The sequence below is a fragment of the Impatiens glandulifera genome, chromosome 9 (genome assembly GCF_907164915.1).
Source record: "Impatiens glandulifera chromosome 9, dImpGla2.1, whole genome shotgun sequence".
Lineage (NCBI taxonomy): Eukaryota > Viridiplantae > Streptophyta > Magnoliopsida > Ericales > Balsaminaceae > Impatiens > Impatiens glandulifera.
The window spans coordinates 27,778,208-27,800,833 of NC_061870.1; the positions used below are offsets into that span (position 1 = coordinate 27,778,208).

Consider the following 22,626-nt stretch of genomic DNA (forward strand, 5'->3'; position numbering starts at 1 on the left):
TGGGAAGAAGATTAATAACAACGGGCTTCCAGACGACGTGCCCAAAGGTCATTTCGCAGTCTATGTGGGGGAGAAAACCAGAATCAGATACATAGTCCCTATATCATGTTTGGATCATCCACACTTTCAAAGCCTACTCCAAAGAGCTGAAGAAGAGTTTGGTTTTAGCCATGATCATAACTGTCTTATCATTCCTTGTGAAGTTGTACATTTTCAGTCACTCATTAATTCTATCATCGGATAGATCAATTGTTAACTAGAACAGCTAGCTAGTTAATTAGCTAGAAATCTTTTGTCTCCAGAGATTATGAATTCAATTTGTATCATTAACAATAATGCATTTTGGAGGCTTATATATTGTTCTATTCAAATAACAACTGAAACAAATACTTCACTGATAGAGCACAATAACTCATGTTTGAATCAATAATTTGTATTTTATACAAAGTTTTCTTGTTGTTTCAAAAAATATTATATGACTAGGGATTAAGATATCTAATAAATTCATAAATTATTCTAATTTAAATTTAATTAGATATGTATATAGTTAGAGTTCTAAAATCAAGTATAATTCACAAAATATAGCCTTCATTTATAGCTCAAATATTTCCATTGAATATCCTAATAACCATTACAACACCTATTCTTTTGGCTAAGCTAAACACAATGACATCTTAGACTTGTTTGTTTCTCATCAGTGGAAGCAGAAACATAAACTGGAGCATCCACTTGAAAACATGGCTACAAATTGTTTTTGCCGAGAAGGCATGCAATTCTAAGGTAACAAAATAATGCATGTTGAAAGTAGTCTATCTACAGATGACTGGCTTTGGACTCACCCGGAAAGTGGGATGAAGATCGATCGATCTTTCTCGTCGTGGCCTGATTGGATTTACTGATTTGGAGGATTATGTTTGTCAGGGCTTTCGTTCTGTCTCGTGTTAATTGACTGAGGCGGCTGTAATGATTTCAATTGCTTGCCAAGGAGATTGATAGTCTCCTGACACTCGTCCAGTTTTGCAGCTATCTCCCTTTCCTATCATCAACATTTAAGGAAAACAATCCAGATCTATCAGTTACTTACAACTTCTCTCAACAGTTTCTCATTTAATACACTATCAAGATAGAGATTAAGTTATCAAAACAAGGAAGAAAAAAGTTCATAAAAAAATTTCAGAAGTGACTTTCACCTGTTTGTTCTTCATTTCATCTGTATTTGGAGACAATGAACACATGGGGCAGCTCCACCTCCTATTGACATATGCAAAGAATATTATTGAAGTTACTTATATTTCTCTATGAAAACATTTTACTCAAGATAAAATCTTCTATCTTATTAAATATACCAATCCCAAAAAAAAACATTCCAGATTGAGATGAAATTCCCAGATAGGGAGGGAAAATGCCACTTAACATTTTCCTCAAGCCCAATAGACTTGTGGAAGAAATTAATTTAATTTATTTTTGAAGCTTATAATAAGTCCAATATGAGGATATGCAAGTAAGGAAATTGAATATAGTTAAAATTATTTGCCTATTGAAATTGTAGCACCAGATTACTAGAACAATGAGAAACTGGTTCCATCAATATTTGGGATTCAGTAGGAATCCTTATGAAGATGAATGTGCTTAAGATAATGATATCAGAGATAAGAAAACATTCTAACAAGTACCTGTTCAGTTTCTGCTCAAGGTCCTTGCATTTGACCAAAGCATCTTGGTGATGGCGCTTTTCTTGCTGAAGTAAATTATCCAAATCCTCAGATTTTGCTTGAAATTTTGTCACGTTCGCTTGTGATTCTTGTAGACGCACTTCAAGCGACTTGTAAGACTCCGCCATGCATTTCACCTGTGTATCTGCCAAGCTGTTTAACTTTTTGCAGGAAGCTAGTTCTGATTTGAGATCTGATAATAGCAGTTGTGCTTCCTCCAGCTGCATCTTCGTCGACTCTAAAGCTTTAGTCTGCTCCAATTCAAGTACAAAGGTACACGATGGAAAATTCGGGGAAAAGACTTTCTCTGAGTCTCCATTTATTTCATCAGAAAACTGTTTCACTGCCTCATTCTCAACTAACAGGACCTTGTCTATGTAATCAGAATTAGTGTTTTCCCCTTCATAGGCCCCATAGTTAGAAACACTAAAAACCAGATCATTTGCTTGGATCAAAATGTTAGAAAGATCAAACATAAATAAATGTAGGTCAATCTTATTCGTTAGAACCTTATCCACAGTCTCAGAGAAGCTTTCGCAATCTTTAATCAGTGCGTTCGCAAATGCAGATGATCCAAGGATTTGTGCACCTTTTTTCTTCAGGGCTAGAACAAATTGGTGAATATGAGAAACAGCAGTCATTATTTGTTGATTGTTAATCTTCTGCATGCTGTCATCTTCTTCCCCTTTTGGATTCCAAAAGATCTCATTCTTTTCCATGTATGCCATCTTCTCCATCTCCAAGAAGTCATCCATTAGCTCAGAAGGATCAGCATTGGTAGGATGTATAATTTTTTCACGGCTTTTATCAATTTTCAGGCTGGTGGAATCATTATCAGAGTCTGCTTTCATAAACTGTAAACGTGCTTTCATTTTAGCATTATTGTCCCTTAAAGATTGCAGCTCACTGTTTCGAGCTGCCAAAGCTTCTTTCAATATCTTTGTATCTTCTTCCATTGTTGACAAACGGTTAGTAAGAAGCTCTATCTCTTTGTTATCAGCCTTTGAGTTGGCAATAGAAATTTCTTGTTTATTGTTCTTGACAATGGATCTGTGTGGACCTTTTCTAGATTCTCCTGAATCACTATCCCAGCTCTCAGCTTCTTGTTTCATTTGTGCCATTGCAGCAGGTCCTGGCAACTTCTTCCGAATGAGGCCACGTAATCTCTGGCACTCTGCTTCCAGCTTCGCAATCTTTTTCACATCCTCTAGACGTTGCTTGTTTGCAGCATCAGCTGATCTTATACTCATATTATTTTCCTCGTTTCTAATATCAAGCTCTTTGGAGAGAACATTAAGCTCATACTTCAAAGAACTATTCTCCTTTTCACATGATTGGATGCTCTGCTTGAGAAGTTCATTCTGTAACTCTGCTTCGGTTTTTACTTCATTGATATTCGCAAGCATGCTAGATTTTACTTGTAATGATCTGGAGATTGATGCATTTTCAGCAGCTGACCTGAGAAGCCTTTGGTCCAAAATAGACACATTTGCTTCAAGCTCAAGCCTCAATGAATCCCACTGCTTGGTTTTCATAACAAACATCTCCCGAATGCTCTCTTCATCTTCCTTTACCGTTCTCAATTGCTTCATGCACTCTTTTAAGGCATCCTCCAAACGAGATGCTTGTTCTTCAGCAGTTAGCTTCATTAGTGTGATTGATTCAAGCTGGCATTTCAGTTCAGTGGCTTCAGCATCAGCCTTCTCCCATCCTAGAATTGAAACAAGTGAATGATACAATGTTAGCCAAGAAAGAAGGAGAAAATGAAAAAATAAATTCTACATTTGCATGAATACCAATATATTTCTCCTACCAGAAACAGCTTCTTCAGCAACTTTTGCATGCTTGTTCGCCAAGTCTTCTTTGGCAACCAACTCTAGGTTAGCTGCATACAGTTTCTCATGAGAATCCTTCAACTGATTCTGCAATTCTTTGACTTCATTTTTCAATGTGCAAACTTGTTCCTCAAGGCCAGTCAGATGTTTATATGAATCAACAGATACTTGAATATAAGTGACATTTTTGTGTTTTCCCTATAGATATAGAACAAGGTACAGAAATGAGTTTTAATGCCTCAAGGAGAAAGAATTAGAAGATCAGCAAAATGAAACATATTCATTGAGTTTATAATGTCCATTAACGTACAATGTCTAGAAACAGAAAGCCATTGAATAATTATGAAATTTTTGGAATATATGTTTCCATAACTGCCAATTTCAAGAAGGAATGATCTCAAGAACAGTAACATTGAAAACTAATCATTACACTTAAACATACCTGATCTTGTAGAGAATTATCATGAAAAATCAAATGATCTGTTGTATCTGCTGCATCTGGTAACTTCTCAGTGATACTATTACTTGATGACTTTTTCTTCCACGGCCAGTTACGTTTATCCATCTCAAGCTATGGACCTGGTATAACAACATGATAAATTTCAGAAGAAGATTATATATATCTAGAAATGGAAAGCATGATGACAGAAATTCAAATGTATAGCCTAAACGTTAACGGAGAAACACTTTCATATACATTCCAACACTTCAAATCCAGCTATAGAATAAACACAATAATCAATGTCATTTCCTTCCAACTAATGGACGTGTATGACAAAATGCAAACAGATATACATCATATTACGTGAGATTGAGTTAAAACAAACTTAACAGATAACAATGAACAGATGAACAGATGTCCAGAGCTCCAGTCGTCGTCGGTCGTCGGAGAGAGAGAGAGAGAGAGAGAGAAATGGAGATTTCGGAATGGCGATGACGAATAGATAGGGGAAAAGATGATACTAAATACTCTGTTAATTCGCCGGAGAAGAAACAACTGGAATATGGAGGAGCGTTTTCTGGTGGTGGGGCCGAGAGGAGCGGGGACTCGGCCTGGTCACACTGGTGGGGTCACTCGTCGGAAAAAAGTGATGACACGTCACTCTCTGATTTCAAATTCATCCACTTTTACTGATTTGCCCCTTCGTAAATTCAATTTGATACTCAAACTTATGTGTAATATTCAAAATAAATATTAAGCTCTTTAAGTTCGATCATCTTGCTGATCTATTATAACCTTTTGATTTTGTAAATAATAATGTTATATATCTATTTTAAGTGTCACTAATATTATGATCAAATAAAATTTAGGACTTAAATCTTTTTTTATTTAAATTTGTCGAATTACATTATTTTATAATTATAATTATTTTTTCATATGTGACCTTTATTTAAATTAATTATAATATTTTTTAAATAATAATAAAATTTATTGTAAAATTTCTCTTAAAAATAATATAGTTTTACCATTAGGAAATAATATATAGATAAAAACAATCTTAGGAGATAATGAATAATTATATATATAATAATATATAAATTTAAAATAAAATATATTTTTTTAAGTTTGAATTTAATCACCTAAACAAGAGTTTGTTTTAAATTATTTAAAAAATGTTGATGATGAATAATTTTGAGATGTGTTTTTTTTTTTAAATTATTTAAAATGTATTAATATATAACTATTAAAAAATAAAAGATTATTATTATTTTTATTAATGAATTTGGTGATTCGATAGATAAAGTAGAACCAATTATGAATAATTTTTTTTTAATTAATTAGACTAATTATAAATTTTTAATTTTAATTTTGTCAAAAATTCAAATTGATTGTGTATATTAAAAAAAATAAAACTAATATATTTTTTTAATTTTTGATAATTTTTAAATACGAGTGTAATGATTATAATGATAAAATACTAAATTTTGAATAATTTTATTATTTATATGTCTAATTTTCTTTCTAATAAAAATACAAGAAATGATTAAATAAAATTATAACATAGTACCAAACCTTCTTCTTAGCCGCTACTAATGGATCTATGAATGATCTAGGTGGTCTCTCAATTAAATAAGTTTGGCAGAAGGCAAAATTTTAAAGACTTGGTAGAATTAGATTTTCATTTTATTTTCTTTTGCATTCTTTTAAGATCTAATATAATGTCTAGTTCTACTTTTTCTATTAATAAATAACTCTTAAACAATCTCTTATTAAAACATTTACACATTTAATTAAATATTTATTATTTTATTTTTTTTTAAATACTTTTTTCATTCAACATTTTAATTTTGATATTTTTATTTAATAATATATGTATTTATTGTATATATTGAAAAAGAATATAAATATAAGTGTTATGCAAGAAAACATGTGTTGGCTAACTAGGTAATGAATTTAGTCAAATGAATAACTTGTGAAACTAAAAAAGTAACTCCTATTTCGTAAGAAGAAGCTCAATTGCATGCTTTATGAAACTTGATCCATTTTGTTCATTTAAATATGTATCCAAAAGTCAGACAGTCCCTTGTCCCACAATTAAGCAAATTATATATTAATTAATTATTTACACAACAATATAAATATAAATGTACACATTAAACAGGAGCCACACCACACCACACAACAACACTAGACCCATCAATTTATTTGAAATGGCTTGCACAAAAAATGTGGACAACTCCGACAAGCGCAAAGTGGCTCTTATAACCGGAATTACGGGTCAGGATGGATCTTATCTAACTGAATTACTCCTCACTAAGGGTTATGAAGTCCACGGTCTCATCCGTCGCTCTTCCAATTTCAACACCCAACGGATCAATCACATCTATGTCGATCCCCATAACACCAACAAGGCTCAAATGAAGCTCCATTATGGTGACCTAACTGATGCCTCTTCTCTTCGTCGTTGGATTGACACTATCCTGCCTGACGAGGTTTACAATCTGGCTGCTCAGTCCCATGTTGCTGTCTCCTATGAGATCCCGGACTATACGGCTGATGTTGTTGCCTCTGGGGCACTCCGTTTGCTGGAGGCTGTCCGGTCCCATATTGACGACACTGGCCGAGTTATTCGCTACTATCAGGCTGGTTCCTCGGAAATGTATGGATCCACTCCGCCCCCACAATCTGAGGATACTCCATTCCATCCTAGATCTCCCTATGCTGCATCCAAATGCGCAGCCCATTGGTAATTAATTAAGTACATCTTAATTTCATTTTAAGTAGTGTCCAATTGAGTTAGAATTAACTAATTGAACTGACTCAACTCGATTTAACATGATGTAATTAATATTATATTTCTTTATATGAGTCTTAAAATGACATCAAAATAATAAAGTTAAATCATAAACCATTTACAAAATTCTTACAAAAAAAAATCATTAACCCTAACATCATAGGCATAATCTATTTTGGAAAGTGGTAGCCCTTAATAATATAAATTACACTTTTGTATTTATAAATGATTGAATTCTTATAAATAATAAATTTAAAAAAATTGTTTTTACTAATTGGGTTGACTTTGCCTATTAAGTTTACTCATTATGTTTTGGATGAATGGGTTGTAGTCATGTTGGTTTTTCTTACACCATGTGCTTGTTGGGGTTATTTTAAGTCTTTCTGATTTTAACATGTTTATTAATGAGGTTAAACGACCAGAATTCAAAATTACATTATTAACTTAATTTTTTCGTATTCAGTTCTATCGTATTTTCATGTTAATTTTAAGTGGGTTAATTAATTAATCCGGACTTAATTTAATAATGTATATAGGTACACGGTGAACTATCGGGAAGCCTATGGGATGTTCGCGTGCAACGGGATTCTCTTCAACCACGAGTCTCCTCGTAGGGGCGAGAATTTTGTGACCCGAAAGATAACCCGAGCAGTGGGTCGTATCAAGATGGGGCTCCAGGAAAAGTTATTCCTGGGGAATCTGAAGGCATCTCGAGATTGGGGCTTTGCTGGAGATTACGTGGAGGCCATGTGGATGATGCTTCAACAGGAGACACCAGATGACTATGTGGTTGCCACGGAGGAGTCTCATACCGTGGAGGAGTTCTTGGAGGCTGCTTTCGGTTACGTGGGGTTGAATTGGGAGGACCACGTGGAGATCGACCCGAGATATTTCAGGCCAGCTGAGGTGGACAATTTGAAAGGGGATGCCAGCAAGACCAAGAAGTTGCTGAGCTGGACACCTAGGGTTGGATTCAAGGAGTTGGTGGCAATGATGGTGGACAATGACTTGACACTTGCTAAAAGAGAGAAAGTTTTGGTTGATGCAGGGTATGTCGATGGCAAGTAACTAGCAAACCTTTTGTTACCCATTTTTATCAACTATTATCACTACCTTATAATGGTCACAAATATTACTATTTCAGCATGCATTTACCTTTTCTAATATGGGATGATTCTCATTCTATATTAAATAAAATATTCTAAAATGTTGTTTATTAATGTCATCGAGTTTATATATATAATAAAGTCTATATATTTAATTGTTAAATTAATAAATCTTAAAGTGTACTTTTTTGTTTTATTATTGTTTCGTTTATTTAAAGATATAAGTTTTTCATTTAGCCGATGTGCAAAAGTGAAGTTTTTCATTTATCCAATGTGCAAAAGTCTCATTAATTACATAGGTGAGTTGTTATATATATATATATATATATATATATATATATATATATTCCCTTATCTATATTATATATTAATAATGTTTAATTTCAAAGTGTTCGGATTATAAGATCGAGAGTTGCGGTTAATTTTGATACATATGTAAAAGTAAATGAATATTTGGGTTGGATTGCGGGTTCACCCGTTCATAAACTTAAAACGGTTAAAAATAAAATTAAAAATGTTATATACATTTTCAAACTTGCAACCTATCAAAATAAGTACAACCATTTAACCAATTAGACTAATAAAACCATATTTTAAATTTAACACCAAATTTGATAACGCGACACATTCTTAATAATATAAGTTCAACTTTATATATATATATATATATATATTAATGCTTAATTTAAAAGTGTCTGGATTGTCGGGTTGAAGACTGCGGTTAATTTGGATATATATGAGATTATATGGATATTTGGGTCGGATTGTGGGTTCACCCGCCCATAAACTTTAAATGGTTAAAAATAAAATAAAAAATGCTATAGGTAAACAAGTACAATCATTTAACCAACTAGGCTAATAAGACTTTATATTTTAATTTTAACTCAAAATTTTATGAACGTGAAACACTCTTAACAATATAAGTTTAACTTTTTAACTAATTAATCTATATATCTAATAATACATTATTTCAAAGTGTTATGATTATCGGGTCGAGAGTTGTGGTTAATTTGAATATATACGTGAGAATAAATGAATACTTATGTCGGATTGTGAGTTGACCCGCCCATAAACTTAAAACGGTTAAATATGTTATAGATATGTTTCGAACTTGCAACAAAACAAAAACAAATACAACTTTTTAACAAACTCTTTAATTCATTCACATATATATATATAGTTTAGTTAACTATGAAAAAAACTAACACATTTCACTATTTTTTTTTTCATAATAAATTTAAACAAATAAAATTCAAAATTCAAAATTTATTTAAAATAATAATAAAAAATCAACATTAATATTATAATAATAATTCATTCATATATATAAATATTTATATATAATAAACCTTAATAAATTTTAAAAATAAAAATTTAATTTAAAAATATTAAAATAATAAATATTTATTAAATATTTACAAAAATACAAATATTATATATATATTTAAGTATTTTTTAATTGTTAGTCATATAAATTATATATGCATAAACAAAATTATAATTATAAATTAATAATCTTAATCTTAAGGGATCTGGTTGAAGTGTCAATGTTACATAATAGAGACCATGGTTCAAATCCTATTAGACACATTTTTTAAACTATTAAAAAACCATTGATGATTAATATGTGAAATAAAAATGTTGGTTTATCGAAATGAGGAGATAGTTGGATACAAATGATATTGGTTAAAATTTGCGATGAAATTGATAAAAGGTCGATTGAGGATTGATGGGTCAAAGTGAGGGTAAAAGTTATACTAAAGTGAAAGTTTAGGGTGAATAAGTAAGTTTGTTTGACCGAAATGAAAGTAAAGTCTTGAGATGAGAGGTCGATTGAGATTAGTGGGATAAAAATGTGGAATGAGATTGTGAGATGGGATGTTAGTCAAAGTGAAGATAAGTAAATTTGTTTGACCGAAATGAAAGTAAAGTCTCGAGATGAGAGGTCGATTTAGATTAGTCGGATAAAAATGTGGAATGAGATTGTGAGATGGGATGTTAGTCAAAGTGAAGATAAGTAAATTTGTTTGACCGAAATGAAAGTAAAGTCTCGAGATGAGAGGTCGATTTAGATTAGTCGGATAAAAATGTGGAATGAGATTGTTTTGGTTAATCGAATTAAGTAAGGTCACATTATGAGAGGTCAATTTGGGGATTTATGGTGAAAGTGATGGTAAAATAGATTGGTAACGTTAAAGATGTGGTTGATTTGATCGAAATGAAATTGTGTAAGGTCACATAATATGAGATGTTAATTACGGACTATGGATAAATGTGGAATGAGATGGTTAGTTATCCGAAATGAGGATAAAAAAATCAGGTTATATATTGTTGAAGAGTAAAAGAGATTGGTGATATTGAAGATGGTTAATTTGACCGAAATGAAAGTGTAAGGTCAAATATGAAAGGTCAATTATTGGGTGGATAAATGTGGAATTAGATGGATTATTAGCCGAATTTAGGATAAAAAATGTCGGGTTATATTATGTAAATGATATTGGTTCAAATTTACGATGAAATTGGTGGGTAGGTAAATGAGAGTGTTTTATTTTAATATATGATTCGTGATTTATTAAGAATTTTAAATATTGAAATATATATTATTATAAATTTTTTAATAATTTATTTTGTTTATATTTTTATTCGTAAACATCGCACCGCACCACGAGAATATTCATAGTTCTTTTATATTCTTCTAACAAAAAAATTCATTTTAAAAAAAACATTTACTCCAAAAAAACATAGTTGGTACAATGTTTGATTTGTTTAGTAACATTTAAAAAATATATATATAAATTTTATTCATAGAAAGTTATAATTTCTAAATACAATTTTAGATAGGTATTTTCCCCAATACGTAGCAGCAGTACAACGATGTTTAATAGCATCTAATCCTTCTTCGTCCGTTTCGGTCGTATAAATTGGAAGGAGATTTTCAATTTGCATACACGAATTCAATCTGCAAAATTTACTGAACCCTATTCTCTTCAGGTCTGAGGATTGAAATTTTACTCCTAAATACACAACAAGGCGCAGGTAGGGAAGGAGAAAGAGAGCTTAATTTAGGGTTTGGATGTATCTCTCTCTTTGATTATAAGGAAAGTTTGTTTCTTTAGAGCATCAAACCATGAGGACCCGGAATGGCGGCACCCCAAAACCGGCGCCGGCGAAGAAGACTCCCCCGACTAGGAAATCCGCCGCTAAGAATCAAACTCCGCCTCCTGCGCCATCAACGGTGGTTGAATCACCTGCTGAGACCAAGCGTGGCTCAACCTCCAGAGGGAAGCAAAAGAAGACTGAGGAGACTACACCTACTCCTGCCCCCAACACCCCAGGTAAAACACTATTCTAGTTGAATGTCAAATGCTCGTTAAGCAAGGAAAGCTTTGATTTTTTGTCTTTCTTAATAAGTTTGTCTACTGTCAAATTTAGTATGAATTCGATTGTTCACAATGAATTTATGCCCTTTGCTCAAGATGTTTTCCCCTTGTTTTAATGTGTTGAAAGGATATAGGTTACTTATTTTCATATGCATATATAAATCTTCAAGGATATGTGCAATGTATTGCATAATGCTAACAAAAGTGTAAGTTTGCAAGGCTGGTCTAGAACTGCCCAGCAACAATACTAACAAAACACTGTGTTTAATGATATGAGATCTCACACTCTCTTCTACATATTTATGAATATATGTTCAGAAGCACATGCTATTTGTCTTTAGAATTTTAGAAATATATGTACGCCTCTTTTCTAAACATGGTCACAATTATTGTTCATTTCTCCAGCTGTCCTAGAAACACCTGAAGCAAAAGTTTCCACTGGAGGTAAAACAACCAAAACCGTGGCAAAGAGAGCATCGGCGAGGAAGACTCCTGCTTCAAGGGGAGGAAAGAGGGGCCAAAAGGTAGCAGAGCCAGAGGTGTCTAAGGTTGAAGATGAAGAACTTATAGAGCAGCAGGAGGATGAAAATGTGGAGATGGAAGAGAAAGAGGAAGCCGTGGAACCGAAAGATGCAATGATTCTTGAAGTGGTAGAAACTGCAAAATTCTCACCAGAGACGGAAATAGAAGATACTAAGACTGTAGAATGTCAAAAGAATGACATTGACGCTTTGGAGATACCGGCTGAGGAGATGAAGATAGGGGATGTTAGGGTTGAAACTACAGAAACTGTAGACAGATCACTTGAGGAAAAAATTGTGGATAAAGAGATTGAAGAGTGTCCAAAAGATGTGATATCTCCAAACAAGGGTGAAACATCTGATGTAAATGTCCATGAATCTATTGTAGTGGAAGAAGTTGTTGCTGAAAATGTCCAAGAATCTATTGAAGTGCAGGAAGTTGTTGTTGAAAATGTCTATGAATCTATTGAAGTGCAGGAAGTTGTTGTTGAAAATGTCCATGTATCTATTGAAGTGGAAGAAGTTGTTGTTGAAAATGTCCATGAATCTATTGAAGTGGAGGAAGTTGTTGCTGGAAATGTCCATGAAACTATTGAAGAGGAGAATATTGTTGCTGAAAATGTTCACGAGTCTATTGAAGGGGAGGAAGTTGTTGCTGAAAATGTCCACGTATCTATTGAAGAGGAGGAAGTTGTTGCTGAAAATGAAAATATTCATGAATCTACTGATGAGCAGGAAGATGTTCCTAAAAATGTCCATGAATCTGTTGAAGAGGAGGAAGTTTTTGAAAATGTCCATGAATCTATTGAAAAGGAGGTAGTTGTGGAAAACATCCATGAATCTATTACAGAGGAGGAATTTGTTGTTGAAAATGTTCATGAATCTATTGAAGAGGAGGAAGTTGTTGCTGAAAATGTCCATGAATCTATTGAAGAGAAGGAAATCTTTGTTAAAAATGTCAACATAAATGAAGAAGCTGCTATAGGAAACCCTGAACTTGCAGAAGGTGAACATCACGACGCAATGGACGTTGACCAAAGTTGCAATGATCAGGTGATGGCAGGTGAGGAGAAATCGACAGTTGAGTTAGATCCTCTAAACTCATCCAAAGATGAAGAACCTGATTCTCATATGCAGGAAGTGGAAGAAAAGGAAAAGTTAGAGGAAGAACAAACTAGTGAAAATAAAATATTCAACAAAAATGAATCAATCAGTATGGTGGACGATTCCAAGGAGATGGAAGGTGACTATGTTGAAGATCTTGCAAAGGATTGTCCTGGTGAGGATATGTTAGGAAAGAATCAAGAGGATCCTGATGCAAAAAATATAGATACACCAGCAGGAGATGATTTGACAGACCATGCTGAAGAAGCTGAGGAGTGTATGCAGTTAACCGCCGTGGCTGAAGAGAGAAAAATTAGGAAAGAACTGGAGATATTTGTGGGTGGTTTGGACTGTGAAGCACATGAGGATGATGTGAAAAAAGTTTTTGAGCAGTTAGGAGAGGTAGTTGATGTACGATTGCATAAAAAAGACACTTCAACCGATAAGAGTAGGGGTTATGCATTTGTTAGGTTTGCCACCAAGGAACAAGCTAGTCGAGCTTTATCAGAACTGAAAAACCCTCTTGTATGAATCCTCTCTTCTGATTACATTTATGCATATATGTTTCTTGGTTTCTTCATTTGGCGTATGCAGTGTTCCTTAAAATTTTATTATTTCTCAGATAAGTGGGAATCATCTAAAATTTTGTTTTATCTCAGATATGTGGGAAAAAGTGCGAGACTGCACCATGCAAAGACAATGACACTCTGTTCTTGGGAAATATTTGCAACACATGGACCAAGGAAGCTGTAAGATTTTCTATCTCCAGTAGATATTGTTCTGATATTATTGCAAACATTTTTATATATTGTAATTTGTGATGGTTTTACAGATTATTCTAAAGATGAAAGAGTACGGAATTGAAAGTGTTATGAACATAACACTTGTATCTGATCCTCGACGTGAAGGTCTTAGTCGTGGTTTTGCTTTCCTCGAGTTTCCTTGCCATGCTGAAGCTTTATTAGCATATAAAAGACTTCAAAAATCGGATGTTGTGTTTGGTCATGCTGAGAGGACTGCGAAAGTAGCTTTTGCAGAGCCTTTACGTGAGCCTGACCCAGAGGTATTGGCCCAGGTTAAATCAGTTTTCTTGGATGGGGTTCCGCCAGATTGGGATGAGGAAAAGGTGCGTGAGCATTTTAAAAGCTACGGAGAAGTTATTCGCATTACACTATCAAAGAATATCTCCACTGCCAAAAGGAAAGATTTTGGATTTGTTGATTACAGTTCTCACGAGGCTGCAGTTGCTTGTGTTGATGACATCAATAACAAGGAATTGGGTGATATGAAGGTATATCTTCCAGTAATGTTTAGACTTTTGAGTTTGTGGTATAAAAAAGAAAGTCAACTACCTGTAATGCAGTATTATGATGATTGCTATTTTCTAAGAATTGCTGCGACCTGCAAGCTTGCTTAATTTTTTTTTTAAAGAGGTCAACTTTTATTAAAAAGATGCGTTCAAACGTTACAAAAAGGAAGGAAAAATACAAAACAATAAATAAGAAAATAATGTAAGAATTTTAAATGCCAATAAGATCGGAAATTTCTCATCCTATACAAGCCCCTCTAAGAATTGCAAGCTTGCTTAATTATATAGTTATTATTTCTATACAATTGCTTAATTTCTATAACACCCAGTCTTTTCTATTATAATATGATGCTAGACCAAAGTCAAGGTTAGCCTTTCAAATCCCATGCCAAAAACTCAGGCTGTGAAGGGTGGAATGAGTGGAGGGTTCAAAATTGATCGTCCTGGTACCGGAAGTTCTTCCAAGGCTGGTGGTAATCTATCAAACTCCCTTGGTTAGGCCTACCATAGGTTTCCTAGATTAATTTAGGTTATTGATTCTTGAATGTCTTGCGTATAGGAAGAGGATTTGGACGAGGCGGATCGTCCAATAGATCAAGTTTCCAACGTGGGAGGGGATTCAATCCACGTGGCAGAGGACAGTTCGGGAGAACAGGTTTTGCTGCTCAACAACATGGCATTGGTGGCCAGCGTCCTCCTTTCCATGGAAGGCAAATGTTTGGCCGAGGTAAATAATTAAGTATATATAAATAGTTAAACAGAAGGATGCATATAGCCATTACACTTCTTCAAGAGTTGTTTTGTTTGTCAATAAATGACGGGTATAATAAGAGGAAGTTAGGTATAAATGGATTTTCAACTACCTGGTATAAATGATTTATTTCATTTTGTGATTGTGAAATTCCATCATGAATCATCTTGTCACGTTCTTTTCTGTTTGCATTTACATACAGTTGTTCAAACATTAATTATTCACCATTAATTTTGTGTTTTTTTGTATCTATTTCCTTTTTCAATGCTATTAATGAAACCATTTCCTTTGCCTATTTGGAAACATTTTGTTTCTGAATTTGGATCCGGATCTAGCAGAGAAACCACAAATGAATTTGGGTCTGACTAAGTTTATTTACGTCTTGTTTCCAAATGTTGTTGCATCTAGATCCACACCTGGAATAGAAATCTGACAGAAACAGTGTTTCCAAATGAAGTTACATGAGTGATCTAGTAAAATAATTAACAAATACTTGCTCTTAGATGGAGAAAAGAAGAATTGTGAATTGGTGAATTAAAGCTTTACCCCAATCTGAAGTAAATATTTGGTAACTGGTGTGGATGATAAAAGTGACCCTGTTTCTGGTCATGTAACCGGTTTCTATTATTTTAAGGCTAATTTCTTGACCACTTTCCCAGATTCTCAAAAATTCTCAGCGCTAAATAATTTATGTCATGTAACAGGTGGTGGATGGAGGGCTCCTTCCCACATCTCTGGTGGAGGTGGTACTATACGCCCTAGCTTTGAAGGGTTGACACACAATGCCACTAATAGAGGTCGCGAACATACTTTAGATAGGCGACCACCATTTTCTTCAGAAGGCGGGTATCCTACACCCTATAGAAGACCTTTTGAAGAACCCCGCTTTTATGAAGACAATGCACATGGGATGAAAAGGCCTCATTTCATGACAGTAAGCTTGACTTTTTAAAATTCTTTCGTAGTTCATCTACTTAATGAAATATGAAAACATGACAAACTTTCTAATTACGATTTTGGGGACCAGGAGCCTGATTATATGGAACCTAACAGAATCCGTCCTAGATTTGATTATTCAGCTCCGTCAGTAGTTCCATTTCAAGGGACTAATCAGAGAGGTATGCCTTTTTTAATACTTTGTTGGTTTGACCACATTTTCATTTAATATCTTCAAGATGATGTTGACAACACACCTTACTCTATTGATATTTTTGGGCTTAGATACTTTTGGGGCCAGTGGCAGTCGCTCTTCACAGGATTATTATAATAATTCTAATGTAAGCTCCATTAGACTAGTAATCTTTTTCTTTGTCGAATCTAGATATTTTTTGTTTTGGAGTTTTACTTGGTTGGTATATGTTGCAGTATGGTCAAGGTGCATACCGACCACCTTATGGTGGAGAGGTCCGGCAACCTTATGGAGGAGAGGTCCGGCCACCTTATGGAGGAGAGGTCCAACCGCCTTATGGAGGAGAGGTCCAACCGCCTTATGGAGGAGAGGTTCGGCCACAACGTGGGGACTTTCGGCCACCTTATGTTAATCCTCGGCCTCCTTTTGGAGAAGGGGGTCGACCATATGGAGGCAGAAATTATTACTATTAGTGCTCAGAGGAACCGGTAATTGATTGCAAGTTCTTGACTTACAATATATGGTTCAACTTAGTTTTGTTGTTAGTGCTTGACATTTACTGTATTATTCTCGTTCAGGTTGATTTGCGAGATGACTTATATTATGAACCATGTATTGCTGAGAAGGGAAAGCTGAAATTTTCTAATCTTCATTTACTTGCACCTTTTTCATTTACATATTTCAATATCATGCTTCAAACCCTTCCTACTCGTTTGTCTTACTCCATCCCTTATTACATATGTTGCCGCCCAATCTTCCTAAGACATCAAGTTCCAAAAGATTCTGGGGTTAGGTAATACCCAAAGATTCGGGGGTTAGGCAATACCCAAAGTTCATATAGATAAGAATAACTTTGAGGATAACTATATTAGGTTTTTTAAGTTAAGTAGCCATGACAGGCTATTAGAAATCTCCCTGTTGCTTGTGGTTTTGGGATTGGACTACAGATGTTGGTTATTATTTTTCAAGGTTTAGGATGACAAAACAATGTTTGGCTCTTATTTTAAAATTGACATATTTGAGTTGGTTACTACATATATTGTTGTATAAGTGGCAATTCAATGTTATTAATGAGTTGATTACTATCTGTAAGAGTCAGTAAGGTTTATGCTGGTAGGTTTTTCTAGAATACATATATGCATGAGCCAGCCATTAGGATGCTTGAATGCTGTCATTGTTCATTGAGAAAAGAATGGAATTCTGCGAGTTTTAATTTATTAGTCATTTATTGATTTGATTTGTTATCCTTGTGATACAAAATCTACAATACTTGAGTTGTGGGTAGGTGTTTTAAGAATATTTACGGTAGTTTCATGCCCTCAAATGCTGCTAACCTGTGAAAATAAAGGGTCAATCTCATGCATCAGATTATATATAGATTTGTACATTTGGATAAGATTGTATTTATGTGTGGATAAAAGACAAATGCATGTATTGTTTTCCTTCCAAACTAGTCCCAGGAGAGAAGCTTGCAGTGTCAACAGCTTTGGCCGACAGCTTGAAGTGTTGTTGATATATCAGTTTATGGAATTCTTCAACATTATTGTTAAGAACATGTTGAGATTGTTTTACAAAACTGCAACATTATAAAACAAGTATTATAACCCGAAAAACTCAATCATACTCTTATTGCCCCCATTGATTATTCCAATACTCTAGAATTAAGTTCTAAACTTTATCTGGTTGTTGGATGCTAAAAGTAATTGTTTATAAATTATTCAAATAATGTATCTATGTAACAATTTAATGACTCATCAAATTATGATTTATTCAATTAATAAATGTAACAATTTAAGTTTTCAAATTCAATTTTCAATGGAAATGCCCGACACTACTAAATCTTTTTATTTTAAAAAAAGAAGAAAAAATAATATATAGATTGATGTTACATGTATAATTATATGATAAATAAAATGAGATAATTGATTTATAATTAGAAGTTTGTGTAGGGCTGAAGATATAAGAACCCCTCAGTCTTTTCTTACAAAGAATTATCACTTTCTTTTTTCCAATGGAGAGTGAGCTTTTATTTTCAAGAAAACATATAATTCATGAATAGTCTAATCAGCCATGTCCTTTGATTCCTCAAAGATTAAATATGTTGGTGACAAATTTTTTTTTTTGGACGAAAATGTTCCCGTTGCGAAAAGTTTATAATCGCGAGCGCAACCGACATTTATTTTTTATATATTTTTTAATTTTTTATATATTTTTTTAAAAAATTGCAAGGCATTGTCGACTTTTCACATGCCAGACGCAATCGGTAGTTGCATCTCGCGATAGGGACAATTTCGTCAAAAAAATATAAAGGTGTCACCAACGCATTTAATTTTATGCGTTAGTAAAAAATCAAATAAAGCCATATTTAAGGCCATTTCATCAAATTTCCACTTTGAGGTTACACAACTATTAAGGCAGTCTGTTTTAACAAAAGAAAGCGATTTTATTGGCAAATCTATTATCATTTTGAAAGTGAATCAACATAGTCCAAAGAGAACACTATAATCAAATTCCTCAGTTGAGATATGTTAGCAGCCTTACTAAGATATCACACTTGATGAATAGTTGAGAACAAACCATAATGTAAATGTGCTTTAATTGAGGGCCATCATGGAAAATGGAAATATTTTTGGATTTATGAGTATTTGAATTATTAAATACATTTCATTTCATTAACCGACAGTTATTGCAATAACATGATGAAGATAGTTTAAAATATTATACCCAAGAAAAAGAAAAGATGCCTGATCAGGAGGATAACCAAAGAGAGAAATTTCATGAGAGAAACAAAAGGAGACCCCAGAGCAATGCAGTCAATATTTGAAAAGACCCAAATCACTATAGAAAGGTCTTTGAAAAAAAGCAGAATTCAACTGGAAGAGTCTTGGGTTCGAGATTTCACGACCATTTTTTTTTAAAAAAAAGAAGTAATTTTTTGTTAGTCCTTCGACTATCTGTCTGCTGGTATACATACATCATATTACCCTTCTTTGTTCTGCAAATTGATTCTCAATTGCCTTTTTTGATTGTTTGTATGCTAATTCTCCCAATAGTTGGCGAGATCAACTGGAGTAGACAGGTCATGGCCTTCTGAGGCTAATTGATTCAGCACTTGTGTAAAGACACTTCCATTCATCTTCCTTCCTTCCATTCTGGCCTGACGCTTGCCAGGAGTCTGCGATTGAGAAATGTCACAGCAGCAGATAGATTGCCATCCTCCGTCCCCCCACTTGTAGCAAGCTTGTGGCACGCCAGTGCAAGTGCAAATCGGAGATGGCATTACTGTCTCATCAAACATAATCTGGTTCAGCCCCGAATTCTCCCTCCACAGAGCATGACGCTCTTCAAGCTCATCCTCATCCTCATCATTATCATTATCATTATTATCATGATCTTCTTCACTACCAAAGTCCAGCTCATTTTCCCAGTCGTGCGATCCTTCCTCGGTGTTTTCCATGTTACCCTTTTCAAAAAGTTTAGTATTAGGCAGCCTTCTTGATGAACCTGCACCAGCTTCTTTGTTTTGCTTACCTTTCTTTGGTTTGGCACTATTATTATCAGAAGACATATGGATGGGCTCGTCTTGGATTGGATGATATGCAGCTTCAGCTAGCCATGGTACGTCCTGCATCTGTTGTGGGTAGTGGTAAATGTCATTTGTTCCTTCTCCAGAAAGATTTTTCTCATTCATGGAACTCTCGCGAATTTGAAGGGCAGAAATAGCTTTGTCCCGTTCTTCTATGGCAGAATCTTTTTCGGAGATAGCTGCGTCTCTCTGCAGCATTGCCATGTCTCTCTCAGCAAATAGCTTTCTCCTTTCGTCAAGTGCCATATTCTTTTCTCTAATAGCAGCGTCCCTCTCAGCCATGATAGCCATGTAGGTTTTCAATGTCAAGTTTTGTTCCTTCAAATACGTATAAAAAAAATGAGACAGATAAATAAAGCTTTACATCATGCTACAATTGCTAAACATTGTTTCAACTTAGTAAGAGGTTCAATACCATTGCCATGTAAATTGGATCAAGCCTGCTTCCACAATGATGAGGCCTTTAAACTGTTGCCACAGAAAATATCAAGAGTTATTTATGAAATAACTTCCAAATGCTTAATCAAAATCATCTTTAATGTTGATTCAATCATAGAAATAGTTTTATTTGGAAACACCTAATCTTTCACATTTCTCATCCAGATGTGGATCCAGATGAAATCACATTGGGAAACTGAATCTAGTCTGTATTAGAAAAAATATTGAAGATTTCTCATCTGGAAACAGCTACAGAAAAGAATGCAATAAAGATAGTCTTATATAGTGGGATTCGGAGTGGGAATGGAACACCATAGAATCCCATCCAGATAGCAGAGTCCATTTGTTCAATGAAAGCAGAATAAAGACAAAGATTAAACCCTAAAAGCACAACACACTAACTCTTTTTAAGATGAAGACACTATAATCAGGGATGTGTCGCAACAGAGAACTGAAATTTTAGAGAAATATCTTTAACCACGCAAGCTTATCAAGTCCATATGTAGCAATCTTAGCTAAAAAGAGAAAGCCTAATTTAGAACACTGTTAACTTGCAATTTAGTGACAAGCCAGTTTATGCAAGAACCCGTTCCCCTTCCAAAAATAGCAATAAAAAATCCCTAAACTTGTTTGAGAATAAGGAAACAATTAGATTTCAGGCGGGTGCCCAATAAGTAAGTCTTAAACGGCTCATTGCAAACTAAGATGGGCATGCTAAAAGGTTCAATTGAGTTTTGAATCTTTTAGAGATAGTTGAAGTTTACACTGCAGGTGATCATGGCAGAAATGACATATTAACTGTAAAAACCCTACTTTCAAGTGCACAAACATCTAATAAGAAATTGATTGGTAAGGGGATTCCTAAGAAAAACTTAATATACTAGAAAGTCTGAAATAAAAAACATACGTTATAGGGCAGTAATTGCTTTGCCAATTTGCTTAAGCAGCTCTGCATCTTCTTTCCAAAGATATGTTTAGGTCAACAAAGTGATATCGAACAAAAATGACATTCATCAACCATGACAAGGTGTCTTTAAAATACATTATCAGGATCCAACAAATTTCTAACATAAATGATAGAGAAGATTATGCAAGTCCACAAATTTACCTTGGTTGAAAGGAAATCTTGAATTTAATTTAATGGAAACAAAATCCAAAGAATCAACACCTTATTAACTACACGGATACGCAAGTTTACAGTGTAGACATCCAAAATCAAAAGATAGGTTTTATATAAATGAAATACTGCAATCGATCACAAATTTGAACTAAAGACGTGAAACCAAAATATGGGGCACATGAACAAATCTCATTGAGAATTGGCTTCCAAAGAGAAGAAAAATGCTTACTAAGAAAAACCCAAAAACAGATTTGTATAATTATCGATTCTTACTGTAAAGAATATACTTTTTTTACCTCCCGATGTATCTTCTCAGGTCAGCTGTCGAAACGTAGAGAAGAAAACCTTTTCCTTTTCACATTTGCGGGAACGATGGGATCGAAGAATAGAGAGTTCGATATGCCCACTAGGGTATATATTCAGAAGAGGAGGCGTCAATCGAAAAGGTGCAATGGAATTGAACTGTTCCGTCTGCCGGTTTATGAAATGAAGCCCCTATCCACTTTACTGTAGCAGGGCAAAAGCTTCGGTCTCTATGTTTTTCTTGATTTCAATTTATATTACACTCACTTGGGCTTTAGAATTTGACCATTTGACTCTTTCCAAAATATTTTTGAAAAATTTGGGATGTAATAATAAATTTTTTATAAGTAAATAAATTTTTTATTAATAAAATATATATTTAAATAAATATAAATAATTACATTTATCAAATAAATAAAAACATTATAAACTAAATTAATTCAACAAAATTAGAGTATGTGTCTTTACTATCTCAACACAGACACGATGCAACATTTATCAAATAAATAAAAACATTATAAACTAAACTAATTCAACAAAATTAGATTCTGGGTCTGTACGATCTCAACACACACGATGCAATATTTATCAAATAAATAAAAACATAAGAAACTCAATTAATTCAACAAAATTAGAGTTTGGTGGTAAGATATATTATCTAGCACAAAACACGACACAACGCACTGTATATAATTATACGATAAAATATAAAATAAAGTTAAATTTATAAGAGAAATTAGAATTTTAGTATGTAAACAAAATTAGATGTTAACATTATTTTTATACATAAATCATAATTTTGATTTTTTTTTTATACATATTATTAATATTTGATATTTAAATACATAATGATATAACCAGAGGCATAGAAGATCAACCAACCCAATATAACCAATATAACCGATTGCCATTAGAATTTAGGATTGATTCCTGTATTGTCACTACTATTCATAGAATCTATTTCCAAAACTGGCCGAATTTGTATCAATTGTGGTACATGAAACTGAAGCTGATTTTAAAAAAAATATATTAATAAAAATTGAGAACATATTTGATTTGGAAACACAAAAAAGCTATTAATTAACCTTAAACCAGA

At 33.7% G+C, this 22,626-nt stretch overlaps 4 protein-coding genes across 5 annotated transcripts; 2 read left to right on the plus strand and 2 right to left on the minus strand.

Moving 5' to 3' along the window:
• Positions 1-571: 571 nt before the first annotated feature.
• Positions 572-4,515, minus strand: LOC124914957 (filament-like plant protein 4). Its single transcript, XM_047455589.1, has 6 exons — positions 4,380-4,515; positions 3,990-4,126; positions 3,526-3,745; positions 1,674-3,423; positions 1,191-1,251; positions 572-1,036 (listed from the first exon to the last, which is right to left on the minus strand). Exons 2-6 carry the CDS (start codon positions 4,110-4,112, stop codon positions 893-895), a joined length of 2,298 nt encoding a protein of 765 aa, XP_047311545.1. The 5' UTR covers positions 4,113-4,126; positions 4,380-4,515; the 3' UTR covers positions 572-892.
• A 1,661-nt stretch (positions 4,516-6,176) lies between these two features.
• Positions 6,177-7,947, plus strand: LOC124916468 (GDP-mannose 4,6 dehydratase 2-like). Its single transcript, XM_047457181.1, has 2 exons — positions 6,177-6,735; positions 7,320-7,947. The coding sequence occupies exons 1-2, from the start codon at positions 6,200-6,202 to the stop codon at positions 7,849-7,851; spliced, it is 1,068 nt and encodes a 355-aa protein (XP_047313137.1). The 5' UTR covers positions 6,177-6,199; the 3' UTR covers positions 7,852-7,947.
• Positions 7,948-10,772: 2,825 nt separating this feature from the next.
• LOC124913712 (nucleolin-like) lies at positions 10,773-17,116 on the plus strand. The gene is made up of 11 exons (XM_047454128.1): positions 10,773-11,224; positions 11,675-13,419; positions 13,554-13,643; positions 13,727-14,185; positions 14,559-14,676; positions 14,763-14,930; positions 15,659-15,888; positions 15,982-16,072; positions 16,176-16,231; positions 16,320-16,571; positions 16,662-17,116. The coding sequence occupies exons 1-10, from the start codon at positions 11,017-11,019 to the stop codon at positions 16,554-16,556; spliced, it is 3,402 nt and encodes a 1,133-aa protein (XP_047310084.1). The 5' UTR covers positions 10,773-11,016; the 3' UTR covers positions 16,557-16,571; positions 16,662-17,116.
• A 1,788-nt stretch (positions 17,117-18,904) lies between these two features.
• Positions 18,905-21,750, minus strand: LOC124916709 (protein BASIC PENTACYSTEINE6-like). Of its 2 annotated transcripts, none has more exons than XM_047457462.1 (3): positions 21,524-21,750; positions 20,085-20,137; positions 18,905-19,987 (listed from the first exon to the last, which is right to left on the minus strand). In XM_047457462.1, the coding sequence occupies exons 2-3, from the start codon at positions 20,091-20,093 to the stop codon at positions 19,121-19,123; spliced, it is 876 nt and encodes a 291-aa protein (XP_047313418.1). In that variant the 5' UTR covers positions 20,094-20,137; positions 21,524-21,750; the 3' UTR covers positions 18,905-19,120. The 2 variants fall into 2 exon arrangements, with proteins under 2 accessions (XP_047313418.1, XP_047313419.1); XM_047457463.1 differs by having other exon boundaries at positions 21,515-21,750.
• Between the last annotated feature and the right edge of the window lie 876 nt (positions 21,751-22,626).